General features: G+C 48.0%; 2 protein-coding genes and 3 non-coding genes across 6 annotated transcripts; 4 read left to right on the forward strand and 1 right to left on the reverse strand.

Moving 5' to 3' along the window:
* Positions 1–1,394: 1,394 nt before the first annotated feature.
* Positions 1,395–4,895, forward strand: LOC112883243 (uncharacterized oxidoreductase At1g06690, chloroplastic-like). The gene is made up of 10 exons (XM_025948514.1): positions 1,395–1,721; positions 2,639–2,730; positions 2,821–2,858; positions 2,949–3,110; positions 3,200–3,222; positions 3,300–3,371; positions 3,475–3,642; positions 3,812–3,894; positions 3,989–4,051; positions 4,480–4,895. The coding sequence occupies exons 1-10, from the start codon at positions 1,487–1,489 to the stop codon at positions 4,663–4,665; spliced, it is 1,122 nt and encodes a 373-aa protein (XP_025804299.1). The 5' UTR covers positions 1,395–1,486; the 3' UTR covers positions 4,666–4,895.
* Positions 4,896–6,706: 1,811 nt separating this feature from the next.
* On the forward strand, positions 6,707–10,913 carry LOC112883054 (transcription factor PHYTOCHROME INTERACTING FACTOR-LIKE 13-like). 2 transcript variants are annotated; one of them, XM_025948272.1, is made up of 9 exons: positions 6,707–7,140; positions 7,245–7,331; positions 7,431–7,914; positions 7,997–8,104; positions 8,564–8,629; positions 8,726–8,791; positions 8,904–9,197; positions 9,275–9,434; positions 10,278–10,913. In XM_025948272.1, the coding sequence occupies exons 2-8, from the start codon at positions 7,285–7,287 to the stop codon at positions 9,401–9,403; spliced, it is 1,194 nt and encodes a 397-aa protein (XP_025804057.1). In that variant the 5' UTR covers positions 6,707–7,140; positions 7,245–7,284; the 3' UTR covers positions 9,404–9,434; positions 10,278–10,913. The 2 variants fall into 2 exon arrangements, with proteins under 2 accessions (XP_025804057.1, XP_025804058.1); XM_025948273.1 differs by having other exon boundaries at positions 6,710–7,140; positions 8,006–8,104.
* Positions 10,914–11,490: 577 nt separating this feature from the next.
* On the reverse strand, positions 11,491–11,564 carry TRNAV-AAC. Its single transcript has one exon. It is a non-coding gene; the product is annotated as a tRNA-Val (tRNA).
* A 166-nt stretch (positions 11,565–11,730) lies between these two features.
* TRNAM-CAU lies at positions 11,731–11,817 on the forward strand. Its single transcript is given in 2 exon segments — positions 11,731–11,768; positions 11,782–11,817. It is a non-coding gene; the product is annotated as a tRNA-Met (tRNA).
* An 800-nt stretch (positions 11,818–12,617) lies between these two features.
* Positions 12,618–12,704, forward strand: TRNAM-CAU. The gene is given in 2 exon segments: positions 12,618–12,655; positions 12,669–12,704. It is a non-coding gene; the product is annotated as a tRNA-Met (tRNA).
* Positions 12,705–15,419: the final 2,715 nt, after the last annotated feature.

Below are 15,419 nucleotides of genomic sequence, written 5' to 3' on the forward strand. Positions count from 1 at the left end.
AAAAACCATTCTTTTAGAAGTAATGTGCAGCCTGTCTTCTCTGAAAATATATAAATGCCTAAATAATATACTCCTACGGCTTACAAGAGATGTTAATGTAATACAGTTGATAAGTATATAGTATATATGGACTCAGAGGGAACTCATTAGTTTAACTGCATTATCAAGAAATAGGGGGGGGGGGGGAAGGTCAGTGCCCGTCGATTTATTAATTTCTAAGAAATGATCATTTCTTGATGCTGAAATGGCCGTGAATCCTCCAAAGACTAGATCGACACGGTTGAGAATCGATTGTGCAGAATGTAAAGTAGGCACACAATGACAAGATGGAAAGATTGCTGTATTGATCTCATGTGGTTGTGTTACATGACACGCATGTCCAACAAGAGGTATTAGGCAATCGGACCTAGGAAAATACCAAGCACCACAGACTATCAGTGCATCTACATTCGAGTGCAGCAAAACAAGCATGACCGATTGATCTCGATAAGTATGATCACTGGTATGGCACCGTGCCCTGCTACGACGCCCTGGCTAAGCCTGCTCTGTCGACCAGTTGACTTCTCTGCCAATCCTTCTTCTGGTCTGATTCTGTTGGCGGCTAAGTGAGCAAAGCAACTCGCGGTGTTTGGCACAACCTTCAGTTCTGTGATGTGCATGTAACCCCCTTTTTTTTGACGGTTCACAATGCGTGTAGACATGTGATTGCAAATACTCAGTCTGGCCTTGCCATTCTAATTTCTTCGTTATTGTGGTGACTCGCCAACAAAAATTCCATCTCATGGCATTCGAATGGTCGTAACAAATTCATGGTGCATTAGTATGCGATATTAGATGCGTTTGGGGATTGGGGTCCAGGTTGGACTCTCCTTAAATTTTTACCACAATCGGTACACACTCGTTCTACTATTCTCGTAACGAGTAAACGCGCATGCACGTGTGCACTCAGTCACGTTCTCGTAACCCCTCTATAGTCTACATTAGCTTGCATGCACAGGGCGATACGATCTCGATTTCCCCAAATTACCGTCAATTTACTAAATAATTAATCAGTAATAGTTCGCCGGTTACTGAATTATACAAAATTATGCTCAGTTTAGCTATCGGTGTAGAATAGCACATGGATGTATACCTAATGAACGACGACTGAGTATTGACGAATTTATAGTCTTGGCATCTCCCGGATAAAAACGGGCGTTGTGGTCTCACGGCAATTTTCCTCATCTTGGACCCAAAAATTCCCATACTCGCGTGCGTGGGCATCCGACCGAGCCACACGGGCACGAACGACCCACGGGCAGCCGCGCACGCAAGCGGCCACCTGCGGCTCCACGAGTCCACGCCCGCCACCGACCCCCATCTCCTGGCCAAACAAATCCCGCGCCTCCCCGCCACCACTCGCCACCACCACAGCAGCACAGCACGGCCCCGCGCCAGGAAGCCCAGAGGGATCCACGGCGAGCCCGCGCAGCGAGCTGCTCCGACGATGATGGCCCTGCAGGTCGCCGGCTGCGCCCTGCCGCCCCTCCTCGCCCGGCGGCGGTGCCGGCGCCGGGCGTTCCGCTCGCCCCGCGCGGTGGCGTCGGACGCCGCGCCGGCGGCGGCGAGGGAGGAGGACGGGAAGGTCGCGCTGGGCGGGTCCGGCGTCGCGGTGACCAAGCTCGGCATCGGGGCATGGTCCTGGGGCGACACCACCTACTGGAACGAGTTCCAGTGGGACGGTACGTGCTCCTCCTCGCCAATTCTTGATTATTCAGGATTCTGCAGCCCCATTCACTTCAGATTGCAAGCCGTTTCTGCTTTGTTCCACTTTGTTATAAGATTCTAAGGCGAGGATAACACTTGGACCAAGCAGTAGATCAATGTTTTCAGTTGGTTTATGCCGTCGCCAGGTGCAAATGGCATCATCGCTATTCGTCAAAGCTTGGCATTGTAATTCTTACATCAGCACCACCAAGAACTTCATGAATCCTTGCCTCTGGCCCAACGAGTCTTGCAGGATGATGGGGAAAACAAACCTCATTTGTTGTGCCATGGTTCCTACTGCCGTGAAATTCGCTAAAGATTACTATGACAGCTTCAGAAGAAAAATAAACGAAGTGTGTTGATACGAATTGATGTTAGGATACTGACCAAGAGTTCATCACTCGGAGGACAAGAAGTGTGATCCAGGATCCTGTACTTGAATTCCTGATTTCTAGCATCTGGTCGCCGTTGGTTGCCCTGAAATTATGGCCATACTTTTTACATGCACATGAGGTGCCTGTTACTTTGACCATTAGAAACCGTATATAGGCGTGTATCGGATTTTAGCTCTGCAATGAGTCCTATCCAGTATATGCTCTGGGAGACTTTATCTCCACCATCATATATTTGGCCCGGTGCATTTGCTCTCTGGAACTAACTCTCATATATTTTGTCTCCAACTGTAACCAACCTATATAAAATAGCTGACTGAATCTGAAATGGTTAATGAAATTGACTAACCTTCAACTGTCAGCAAACCTATTACATTCTGATTTTTCTAATTCCATAGAATTGTTGCACCTCTCGTTGTAAAACATGGGAATTGTTGTCCTTGGACTTTTTTTTAACGACAAACTGCAACATGATGATCAAAGTCCCTGAAAAATGGCAGATAGGAAACTGAAGGCAGCGAAAGGAGCATTTGATGCGAGCATCGATTGTGGAATAACTTTCTTTGATACTGCTGAAGTATACGGAGCTGGGGTAAGAACCAAAATGGTCCATGTTTTGTCATCCATCCTCTATCACATTTCAAGCCACGTTTGACATTAATTTTAAATATGTGTTATTTAGATATCAGGAGCCATAAATTCAGAAAGTTTACTCGGAAGGTATGTCCTATACTGCTGTTTCCCAACCAGGATATACCCTAAATTTAAATTTTAAACTACATCTGTTCTGAAATCATCTCTTTCCATCAGATTCATTAAGGAAAGGCAACGAAAGGAACAAGTCGAAGTGGCCATCGCAACAAAGTTTGCAGCTCTTCCATGGAGGTTTGGCCGTGGAAGTGTCATCTGTGCACTGAAGGCCTCATTGGATCGCCTTGGCGTCTCTTCAGTTGAGCTCTACCAACTTCATTGGTTGGCTCATCATCCTTTCAATCGACTTTGTTTTTCTCCCCTGTTGACTCCATTGCTTAACTTAGCTGCTCTTCGCATTTCCTTTTCAGGCCAGGGATATGGGGCAATGAAGGTATCAACAATGAGACTTACCAGAGAAATATTTAATCCTCCTTAGGATATCAATTTCACTGTTCTTACATGGTTTAGGTTACCTGGATGGCCTTGGAGATGCTGTTGAGCAAGGTCTTGTGAAAGCTGTTGGAGTCTCAAACTACAGCGGTTGTTGTCTGACTTCGGTATTTTTATGATATGATTTGTTAGGATAGTTACTTCTTTTTCTGTAAAACTAACTCGGATCACGTTTTCCATGACTGTGTTCCAGAAAAACGCCTCCGAGATGCTTATGCGCGGCTTAAGAAGAGGGGAATTCCACTCGCTTCAAATCAAGTAAATTACAGTCTGATATACAGGAACCCGGAGGAAAATGGGGTGAAGGCAGCTTGCGATGAGCTCGGAATTACTTTGATTGCGTATTCCCCAATCGCCCAAGGTAGACCATCTTTTATTCTGTACACATTGTTTTTATTGCTCTACTACTACTCAAGCAGGCTCACTGTTTCAGAACTAATTGGCATACTTAGTGGATGCTAATTTCACCTTCAGCTGTAGTTCTATCTAGTATGAAATCATGCCCTGATGTATCTATTTCCTTGATTCAGGTGCTCTGACGGGGAAATACACTCCGGACAATCCGCCGAAAGGGCCACGAGGACGGATATACACTCCTGAGTTCCTGACAAAGGTTACATTTCCGACCACTATTTCGATTACTTTTGGGCCTCGTTCCTTGATAGGCTCTGCCCAGCACTGAAGGTCTCTTCCATGATGCCATGCAGCTCCAACCGCTTATTAACCGGATCAAGGAGATTGGAGGAAACTACGGGAGGACCCCAACCCAGGTGCTCTGTCTCTCTCTCTCTCTCTCTCTCTCTCTCTCTCTCTCTCCATCAGAGCTCGATTGCTTAATGTCTGTCCTTGCAAAGTACAAGCATCAACGGGAGGCAGGATTGAGCCCAAGGGGGGCTCTCCTGTTCTTCTTCCTCCTCCCGCTTCCCCTTCCCTCCTTCTTCCTCCTCAAATTTGTAGGGGGCTTAGGGGGGGCTCGGCGGTAGGAGGGGCTCGAGCCCCCTCCCCCCCTCCCCCGACCCACCGCTGGATCCGCCAGTCACATCTTCGGAGTTCAGACACGCGGTGCAAAAACGCCACGTTGCTTCTGAGAAGTTGAATCATCTTTCTGGCTGTGCATTCTGCTGGAGTAGTGGTAGAATGTTGCTCCTCAAGACTACTGATAGGGTTGCTGCTGCCTGTGCGTGTTTGCCCTGCTCAGGTGGTGCTCAACTGGCTGGTGTGCCAGGGCAACGTGGTGCCGATCCCGGGGGCGAAGAACGCGGAGCAGGCGCGGGAGTTCGCGGGCGCGCTGGGGTGGAGCCTGTCGGGCGACGAGGTGGAGGAGCTGCGATCCATGGCGCGCCAGGTCAAGCCCGTCATCGGCTTCCCGGTCGAGAAGCTGTGACGACCCGCTCGGCCGACCCCGCTGCCTGCAGCTGGGGTGGAGGAATTTTGCTGGGAACCACCGCGAAAGACAAAAACCTGATGACAACCAAGCAGTACAGTACAGTGTAGTATAGATAGATTGACAAGCATACCATCTCGAACTGAAACCAAATGAAATGAAAGAAAATACGCGTTGGAAAAACAGCAGATTACTGCAGTAGCTCTAGTGTTGACCTCTCTTCTCTTTCAGTCTTTTGTGCATGGCCAGGCCAGACGTACGGAGAACACTACTTCTACTTGTACTGTATTTATCCGTAGCTCTGTACTGTACCTGTACGCGTGATGTGATGGTGACCTCCTGCAAAACAGAAGGGAGACGAGCCCTGCTCTGCTCGCCGTGTCGATGCCTCTGCCTGAGCCTGCTGACGCATGCATTGCAGCGACAGCGAGACCAGCAGCAGGCACCAACAGAGCCGGCCATCGGCGAAGGAAAAGATCTCCTCCATGTGCGCTTCAGCTTCAACCGAGCGTCGTGTTGATCTGCTGCAGCAGAGAAGCCAGCGAGCAGGTCTTGGATTTGTCAGGGTCACACGACCGTATCGGTCGCTTGCTCATGTCATGTGTCCGGCACTCCGGCCACGTAGCTAGCGCCCGACGGAACCATGGACGGTCCAGATAAACCATGGCCAAACTGCTAGGTAAAGCCTTACTCAAAAAGTAAACCAAACATCTAACTAACATCCCATTTGGATTCGTTAGCTGATTAGCTTAGATTGAACCAGCTAATTGGATTGTTGCTATTTAGCTTATCATCGGTCCGCAGAAACTATGAAAAAGAGATGGTTGTGGGTGAAGTACTCTTGTGCACCTACGTCACTCGGCTCTCGCGCAACCCTGTTCTAGCTAAAATTAAAATTAGCTATCTGCCCAGTTTGCTGGTGGATCCAGGCTGACCTTTAGCATTTATGACGAGTCCAAAGTTCGGCGTGACAATTTTAAGCTACCAGCTAGACATGCATATACACTATATTCTTTCCTCCTCATTCAAAACTGCAAGGAACGGAAGCTGCATGAAATTAGGCGGATCCAATCCAATTTGTATGCTAATAAAAACAGAATTCCTACGGAGTACTTTGGAACAAGAGTAGATGCTCTCAGAATTTTAGTCTCCATCTTGGGCACCAATTAGTATTATTAAATATAGATTAATTATAAAACCAATTGCACAGATGGAGGGTAATTCAACAGACGAATCCATCAAGCCTCATTAATTCATGATTTGATCATATTCTGCTACAGAAAATATATGCTGATAATGAATTAACTAGGTTTGATAGATTGGTCCCGTGAATTAGTCTCCATTTATTTAATTAATTTTTATTTAATATTTTAATTGGTGCTCAAACGTCCATATAAGATTAAACTTTAGTCGGAAGGTTAAATGGCAGTGGCGGCAGCAAGGAGCCAAGGACTTTGTTGTTGGCCTCTCGATCGCTGCGGCAGCGGGGCCATCGGTGATGTGATCTCACGAGGGGCAGAAGGGCAGGTGGCATCAGCGCGCACGACCACCGTGTCTGGACTGGACCCACCGGGCCTTTGACCCTCCCCGTCCCCGGCGACTCATCGGCCGGCTCCAAGGACGAAGGCTTCGGTGCTGCTGCACATCCTGCAACCGGCAGCCGGGGTTGGTGAGGGTGACGCAGTTCAAAAGTTTAATTTCTCCAATTCAACCATTATTCAAATCCTAATTTTAAGTTGGGCCACGATCCGAACGATACCGTCGCAACCAGATGTTTCCATGGCCCATCACGCGCCGCACGGGCCATCCGGGTGTCCCCTGGGGCCCACACGTGTCCAGTTGCACCGGGTACTCGTAGTCGGTAGATGCAGATCACGAACGCCGCATTAAAATATCGAAGTCCCAAGTTGTGTTCAGGATTCAGACTTTCAGAGCACACGCTGCTGATTCAGAGTAGGGAGTTCCTGTTCTTCCAACTTGTTCAGAACTGACAGGGGCTCCATCAAGCCTCATCCAGAAATCCACAAGAAAAACACACTTGCTCCTGTACCATCAGCAGCCAGAGCAACTGGCGACTGGGCTGGTCTCTGCCGTGCTGTGCCTCGGTGCTCCTGCCGCGGCGCCGCAGTTGCGCAGGAGTAGGGTGAAATCCTTTTCCTTCCCCGTCCAAGTTGCCGATTCCGAGGGGAGCTGACAGTGACGCGTCCCGGCCCAAAGATCTCCGACAGCGATGTCAACTCCTCCTCCTCTCCATACAAATGCCGGACGCCTCCTGCTACGGTAACTCTCTCTCTCTCTCTCTCTCTCTCTCTCAAACCGATGCAGCCCACGGGTACTTGCGTTCTCTGAACCTGGTGGGAAGGAGAGAGCAAACCCGGATTCAGTTTGCGGCGGCGCGGCGCACGCGCCTCTGGTCGGAGCATCGCTGGTATTGCCGCGCTGCGACACACAAGTTGCGGAGCTCTACAAGAAGAGGTCAGAACTCAGGGCTCAGCTCGTCGATCATTTGTTCTCTCTTCTTTTGCTGTTTCTGCTCTAGTGCCTAGCATCTTGTGGTTGAAATCGGGTATGGGCGTTAGGTACCTCGGCGCGCCCGGGTCCAAGAAGTGGATACTCGCCATGGACGGCGGCGAGAGGCCGGCGGCGACCCAGAAGAGACCCTTCCCGTAACCAAAGCTTCTTCCCCGGCTCCATTGGTTTCTTGCTGTGTGTTTTGGTGTTCTTGACCCGTTCAAGCTTGCTCCTTTCCACTCGGCGTGGTGCAGCCCGGAGGGCGAGCTCGTGGAGCTGATGTGGCAGGACGGCGCCGTCGTGGCGCACTCGCAGGCGCAGCGGGCCTTCGCCGGCGCCGGCAACACGGGCGCGAGCGGCGTCACCGGGGAGGCGCCGGCGGCGTGGCTCCCGGGCGCCGGCGGCGCGCTGGGCGGGGACGTGTACTCGCAGCTCTGGCAGAGCATCGCGCAGGCCGACGGGCGCGTGGGCGCGGACGCCCGGGCCCGCCCGCCCGCCAGGAGCGGGAACAGCGCCGCCGGGTCGAGCCGGACGGCCGGAGAGGTCGGGTCCAGCTTCTGCGGCAGCAACCTCGTGGCGGCGGCGCTGCACCTGGACGACGACATCGACGACGTCGCGGCGCCGCCGCCGCCGCCGCCGGACGAGCCGTGCGCGTGCGGGGGCGCGTCCATGTCCAGCGGCTGGAACAGCAATGGGCTGCTCAAGAGAAGCAGGGACGAGTTCGATGGCCGCAGCGAGGTTGCCTTCTTGATTCTCTGTTGGTGGCAGTGCGTTCAGATTGCGTAAATTCAGTTCAAATTGGTGAGAGAGAAAAGAAAAGCATTTGCAGGACGCCGACTTCGACACCGTCGACGAGACACCGCCGTCGAGGCGGCCGGCGTCCAAGCGCAGGACGCGCGCCGCCGAGGTCCACAACATGTCGGAGAGGGTAAGTCTGGAGAGCTTTAGCTGTTGGTGCCATTTGCAGCTACCATGGTGTGTGCTTGATTTGGTTTGATGGAACAGAACCCCCGAGAAACTTTTTTACATTTCGGAGAATATAGAGAGGAGGGAGATAAATGTATATTTTGTATCGTTTCTTCGATACCTCGCTTACGTTTAACTTCCCTTCACCAACCTCAGAGGGTACTACGGGCTTAGACTCTCTAAGATATCCATCACTAAACTAAAGAAAGCAGAAGTTTTTACCGGTTCCCCAGGAAAGTATGTTGGTCTTGCAGAAACAATTAGGGGATTTCAACTAATCCTTTCCGGAGAATTAGACGGCCTACCCGAACAGGCTTTTTATTTGGTGGGGAACATCGATGAAGCTAGCACGAAAGCTATAAACTTAGAAGAGGAGAGCAAATTGACGAAATGAAATTAAATCTTTTGTCCCCTGCTGCAGAGGAGAAGGGACCGGATCAACGAAAAGATGCGAGCTTTGCAAGAACTGGTGCCCCACTGCAACAAGGTGCGCAAACAGTCTCTTGGAAACTACTACGTTCGACTTGTTGTCCAATTTGATATCCTTTCTGACAGTAGTGTTGATATTCCAACGATTGTTCAGACCGACAAAGCATCGATACTAGATGAGGCAATTGAGTACTTGAAGTCCCTCCAAATGCAAGTTCAGGTCTGAAATGGCTTCCCAATTGATCTGCATATGTGCAACATTGTATCCTTCGATCATAGCTTCAGTAGTTTCGCCGTCTCGGCGTGTAACTGATCTGTTTCCTGTTGCTCAGATCATGTGGATGAGTTCTGGGATGGCGCCGATGATGCTCCCAGGTGCTCACCAACTCATGCCTCCAATGAGCATGGGCTTGAATTCAGCCTGTATGCCACCGGCGGCGCAATTCCTCAGTCAGATTCAAAGAGTACCACCCTTCCTCAGCAACCCGTTGCCGAATCAGATTCCTCAGATCTCACCTGCAGCTACCAGTGCACCCAATGTAACAAACCAAGTTCAAAGCAACCGCATGGCCCAGCCGAGAAATCCATTTCTTCATCCTAATGATGCATTGACATCAACACCTCAGGTTACTGTCAGGATTTCACCCCTCGTTTATATTCAGAACTTCACACCAAGCTTACCTCAGGTCCCAATTCTTTGCAGTTGCCTAGTTTATTTGGCTATGGACCACAGATGGCACAAGAGAACGAGATTCAAGAGTTACTGGCTTGCACTGCTGCTCCAGCTTTGGGTGCCGACCCACAGTCTTCCTCTGATGGAACAGGAACGTAACACCACCACAGTCCAGTAATATGGGGTACAGGTCAGTGCTCAGTTTTCGTTATGGGTAAATTGAAATGCAAATGGATGTGTACAGAAGTGATAACTTAATTGCATCACACGGTATCATCCCTGTTAGCAGTTTAGCTTAACTTATTATCGCATCCTATGTTTGAGCATATCTAATTGTCGTCACTTGGTCTTTTAGAGGAAACATTGTTGTCAATGATCTGATACCAGCATCGGATGGATCAGTTTTGACATTTAGTTCTTCTTTGGCAATTTGCAGTCCTATTGTCTCAATAGATGCCTAGATGAACTAGGCTGTGGCAGTTGTACATCCATTTCACTCAGTCGCTGTTACATTCAATGGACTGTTCTGTCAAATTAGCGGAAACAAGTGGACTAGTTTACAAACAAATGGGTTCAGCATTTACTTTCTTGACACCGACAGGATAAGGAGAGCAACAAGGACTTGCATCAGGGCAGCACATACTAGCATCATGAGTTAGAACCTTTATTCCGCTTTGCATGTATCAACAACCAACATCCGCTTAGCGTTATCTCTGAAAGAATTCATAAAGTAGATTTGCGCATTTAGCTGATATCAAACAAGGCTTGATCATATGATATTTGAGATCTGATAACATTCCATGTTCTATATATTGTTTTTCCAGATTGACCATGCAAACATAATAATATCAGATGTTAGGGGAAAACTAACACGTCTGCCACATCCTAGCACGTCTGGAAATAGAATATCTCTCAGCATATAAAATGGCTCGCATTCCCTAGAACTATATGCAACGTATAGAATATTAGTGACAAAACAATGTTTTGCTGTTTCCTTTTCTGATCATCTTTGACACGTTTGCTATGCATGCAGTGATCAACAGGCAAGCAGCTAGGGGGTATGAACAGAAGAAGTCAGAACAAGTGGTCCTACAAGATTGGATACTAACATGCAGTGTGCTGTAAGGCCATGGGCAGATCATGCAACCTTGAGATTCTTTTGGGAACCTCTGAGCAGCCAACATGTTTGCGGCGGCACTGTGCCAACACGATACGATTCTTATCTGAAGAATAGTCTTGGAGACTTGAACATCACCTTTCTGTTTCTGGAACGATTTCGTCTACAGGAGACGAACTTGGCAAGGCCATCAGGAGATGTGCTCCTGCTGATGCTTTGGACATGGAGGTGACATGCTGGATTAGGAGCATCTCAGAAGCACAAGGATACAAGGAGTCGTGGTTTCCCTCCACTTTTTGCTGATGTTACACCACTGTTACATTATCCCAGATGAACTCTGCATCTGGTGAGTTGAGTTCTTGTGGGTCTCTTCCAGCTTTACTTCAGCTACCGATTCTTCAACTGGACGGCCTCAAGGAACATGATAATGTTTGCACGGTAAGAATTATCCTTTGCTGTTAAGGCACATGGCTGTAATTAGTAAGAAGCTACTAGATTTTTATGCTCAGCCGTATGAAATCAATATATGAATCTGAGCAGAATTTTCTGAAATTGGATAAATTTTATTCAAGTCAAAATCTGTTCCAGTTCTCTCTTGCTGGTGCGGCTTTCTCCTTGGGGAGGGGGAGGGGGGGGACACTTGTTGAGATTGAAACAAAAACAGCATCATGCTGGGTTCGTACATGAAGCACGTCATCAACATTATTGGCATTTGGACATGCGCAAATATCGCACGGATTCTGCGCATGAACCGATGTGCGCCACATCTATGTGGATCTCGCGGCACTACTCGCAGTTGCTTTCGCCCTACCTTACATGTAATGATACGCGTTTCTTTGTCCTAAGTTAATAGGACAGTGACGGATCAGTCCATCTGGTTTGCATATCGTCTGTGGTAATGTGCGTCCATCACAGTCACTGTCGGTTGAGATTGGAACTTGGCTTTTGGCACTTACAGGCTGGGATTTGGTTCTCATGCTCAATTCGGTTGCGTATTCTCTTCTTTATATTTGGGAAGACGTTTCTTACCAAATGTTTGAAAGCGCATCTCATCAAAAGAAAAGGAAAAGGTTGGAAGCAAGATGCCAAGAAAGAAAAGAAAAAACAGAAAAGGAGAAAAATAAAAAGATGGCTTCGCCCGGGTTTGAACCGGAGACCTTCAGTGTGTTAGACTGACGTGATAACCAACTACACCACGAAACCTCGCTGGTTCAAGTGTAAGCGTTAACTTGACAAGCTCGCCGGTTTTGAAATCTCCACGAGCGCTGACAGTGCTTGTTGGTACGCACGCGCTGTCGTCGTCTTTCTCCTATTAGTGTTTTGGTGTTCTTTCCAAGAATTAGGTAGACACTGAACAGGCTAGCACGAAGGGGTGGTGGCGCAGTTGGCTAGCGCGTAGGTCTCATAGCTAAAGCGAGTGATCCTGAGGTCGAGAGTTCGAGCCTCTCTCACCCCAATTTTTTTAGTTTCAATATATATGTTCTCTGTCTTTTTTTTTCTACTTTCACGTTTTACCAAAAAGGAGGGGCTTGTTTCATTGCCCTTTTCAGAGGAAAGAAACAATGAGCACGCAGTCTCGATTAGGATCCACATGTACCTACCTCTGCTCAGAGTGGAGATGCCAATGACTTGTTCACGTAACGGACGCCAACACCCATCCACGCATGGCAGATCTCTTTTAGGCTCCAGAAGCATCTGATTACGGTGGATCAAAGCAAGGATTTGTTGCATCTGGCTCACTACAAACATTGCATCCATCCCAGTACCTCCTGCCCCTCTCCGCATGCTACTGCAGCTAATCTGTCTGTCAGAGCCCCCACTCTTGCGTAGTAGCTCCTTCATCAGGCTAGCTACTCCCTGTTACTCTGGTACTTGAGGAGCCGCGCGGTAGAAGGGAAAGACGGGATACGAATCAACTACTAGCCACTGTTAGCAGATAGTGCAAATTTTGGCCTTCCTCTCCTGGGCCCAACGGAGCTAAAACTAAAAGGCACACGGTTTGGGCAGGACGGTCAGCATCAGATCAGATAAGGTCGATCAATGCCTCCAGTTGGTGGCATTGCGTTGGTGATCAAAGTAGACATTCAGCGCTCTTGCTGCGTGATTCGGGGACGGATGGACAGTCATTTGTGCTTTTGTAGTGGCATCGTAATACCTACTTGCTTGCTCAGTTTTAGTTCTATATTCAGCCTAGCCGTGTCAAACAGTTTTCGGAATCTTGATTTATGTGGAACCGTTTATTTTGTCAGCATCAACGGGGTGGTGGCGCAGTTGGCTAGCGCGTAGGTCTCATAGCTAAGTTGAGTGATCCTGAGGTCGAGAGTTCGAGCCTCTCTCACCCCATACTTGTTTTTTCCTTTTCCGTTTGTTTGATACTTTGGTTAGCTTGTGTTTTCACCAAACTCATACAAAATGGTTGTTTCGAAAAATGCACCGAATCAAATTTCCTTTATTTGGGAAAGGAAACATGAACGAAGAATATTTTTTTGAACAGAAGCAAATGTTTGTTTCCATCCTTAGTTTAGACCAAGAATACACGACAAATCTCCCACCCCAAATTTCAGGCCCTTCATCCATCAGTATTTTAGCTTCATGTTTTTGCAAAACAACAACGAGAAAGCTTCTTCGTAATGCAAGAACCCTAGGTTCGAGCAGCAGTGCAGAACCACGCTCAATACTAAAATACACCACTGCAGATGTCGATCATGCAAGGATTATTTATCGCAGCCTAAGATCCCAGTAACATGTATTCCCCCGTTTTCTTATAGCTGAATCCACTGGGATTCAGTGTCCTAAAATGGATATCACATCTGCAACAACAAAAGTATAGAAATACTCCTCAGATATTCCTTCATTACAAACAGACCTTTGGAATGCACATTAGCCATTTAGAGATTTGTAGATGGTTAATGGGAACCGCTTTCACATTAGTTTCACCATTTACGACTTACGAGTACTTTGAGCAGCACAGCAAAGTCCACCTCCAGAGTAACCCATCCACGCGATATACCCAACACACCACAAAAGGCAACCTGCTACGGCATTCCAAACTATAGAGTTCAGTTTACTGCTTTGCACCTGCATCTCTTCACTACATTCAGTTGCCATTGCCACAACTTGTCCGTGACAATCTTGTCTGTAATCGTCGGGTCATATAACTTGAACGTTGAGGTAGATGGAATCTCACGGGGCAAGTGTGTCAAAGCCACCACCCCTCGCGTAATCGCACCTCGTGGCATCTTCAGACTTCTCCCTCCTCCATTTGCAGCCTTTGTACTTGCGTGGATGTGTGTCAATAGCCAGTTTCTTCAGCACAGGTGACCTCTTTAGCAGGAAGGACAAGAGCCGCATCAATTCCGGTTGCCCGCTAAACCCTCCGATACAGATACTGTGGAGCCTTCTAGGGGTACATTTATTGGGCCATATAACTTTCAGCTTACTCGGTGGTTGCAAATTTCCATAAACCTGCAAATAAATAAACCGGCGTAAGATAGTAAAATGCTGACAAAAAACGACCACACAGGTAGCTTGAAAAAGCTTCAGTAACTATGATGTGCTGTTTACAAGCTATGGCATATTTGCGAGAAACTAGCAGGATACGAACATTTTCAGGGCCTGGCTCTGCTCTTTGCCCATAACTCTAGAGACCACCTAATTTTTTACGAAAGATATGCTGTTTAAAGGTAAAATTTGACCCAAAAAAAAACAAGAAATGAGTAACTTCCAGATAATATAAACCGTCATGGGACTCAGAATTTTATTTTTCCAAATCTGGCACTTTTGACCCTGTCAATTAGCAAGCGCAACTTATATACCTGAAGAACAAGTATTTCAACTAGGGGGGCAGCTTTAAGGAGAGAAGCCACCAAACAGATGCTCGTTTTCCAAGATGTCAAGCACAGCACGATCTTCTTCCAACCAGCAAATATTTTACTGTGTTGCAGTACACAAGATACCTGAAGGTAGCACCAAAAAAACGAGAAAAATAGAAAGGAAAGGACGAATTCAGCAACAATACAAATTCTAGAGATGTCACAGACAGAATTCTTACATACCTGTAAACATGTGGGAAACTGTAAGGTCAGTGATCTGAGCTTAGCGAGAGCACCCAAGAAGTCTAAAGGGCATTCATTATTCTTCACAAAAAAACATGAAGTCTGTGAAGAATTGGTGCACATTCATACTCGATATCTAGTTTATGACCCTTGTATGAGAAACACTCCAGCCTTTCAGCATGAATGCTAATACTAATTAAGCTCTTACAATTACGAACTTCCAGATACACCAATTCTGCATGAGAGGTTTTCATACTAATCAACTGATGGCATCATTGCAGGCTAGAGTGGCAGAGAGCATGGCAACTGGACAAAATATTTAGAACAACTGAATCAACCACTGATACACGGTGAAGGGAAAGGCAATCCAGATAAGAAAAGCCACTGAGTTTTGCAGACACTGATTCTAAACTGCACATGGATAGAAGCAATTGGCGCAACTGGCAGCCTCTCAAATCGACAAAATGCTTCAAAAGGAAGCTGTATTGCTCTGTATGCGGTGTGGCAATCATGCCATGATAGCCAGAAAGGATAAGGTTGAGTGTTCTTGAACCAGATGCAGCTGCGAATGCAACCAAGCGATCAAGGTCCGAAGCATGAGACGAGGATAATGGGAAGTTGACTTCCACTTCCTTGATTCCATTACCACTATGATGGCGCAAAACTTCATTTACTTTAGTCACAAACTTTGTAGCTTCTTGATTCCAGAAATCAGGATTTTCGTTATAATTTGAATTTTCTGGCATTTGCATCCCAAAAGTATGCATGTCAAGGATGAGACAGTCCAGTGGCGGAGGGCCCGGTATTACCCGGGCAATACCTCGGCTCGGCCCAGCCCAATAAAAAAAAACCAACCCTAGTCTGCTCGACCGCTCCCCACCGTGACTCTGCTCCCTGCCTCCCCACGAGTCCACGACGGCACGACCCCACCGTCCGCCGCCCGCCCGCCGCCGCCCGCCCGCCCGCCGCCCGCCGCCCGCCCGCCGCGGCGCCGCCCGCGGCC

Source organism: Panicum hallii, chromosome 2 (assembly GCF_002211085.1).
Source record: "Panicum hallii strain FIL2 chromosome 2, PHallii_v3.1, whole genome shotgun sequence".
In the NCBI taxonomy this organism is placed as follows: Eukaryota; Viridiplantae; Streptophyta; class Magnoliopsida; order Poales; family Poaceae; genus Panicum; species Panicum hallii.

Excerpts from the sequence above, each read along its gene's own strand:
- LOC112883243 (XM_025948514.1), top strand. The coding sequence starts at position 1,487 with ATGATGGCCCTGCAGGTCGCCGGCTGCGCCCTGCCGCCCCTCCTCGCC. Across the intron at positions 3,643-3,811 it reads GTATTCCCCAATCGCCCAAG|GTGCTCTGACGGGGAAATAC; the intron begins GTAGACCATCTT and ends TCCTTGATTCAG. Across the intron at positions 4,052-4,479 it reads ACGGGAGGACCCCAACCCAG|GTGGTGCTCAACTGGCTGGT; the intron begins GTGCTCTGTCTC and ends TGCCCTGCTCAG.
- LOC112883054 (XM_025948272.1), top strand. The coding sequence starts at position 7,285 with ATGGACGGCGGCGAGAGGCCGGCGGCGACCCAGAAGAGACCCTTCCC. Across the intron at positions 7,332-7,430 it reads ACCCAGAAGAGACCCTTCCC|CCCGGAGGGCGAGCTCGTGG; the intron begins GTAACCAAAGCT and ends GGCGTGGTGCAG. Across the intron at positions 8,630-8,725 it reads TGGTGCCCCACTGCAACAAG|ACCGACAAAGCATCGATACT; the intron begins GTGCGCAAACAG and ends ACGATTGTTCAG.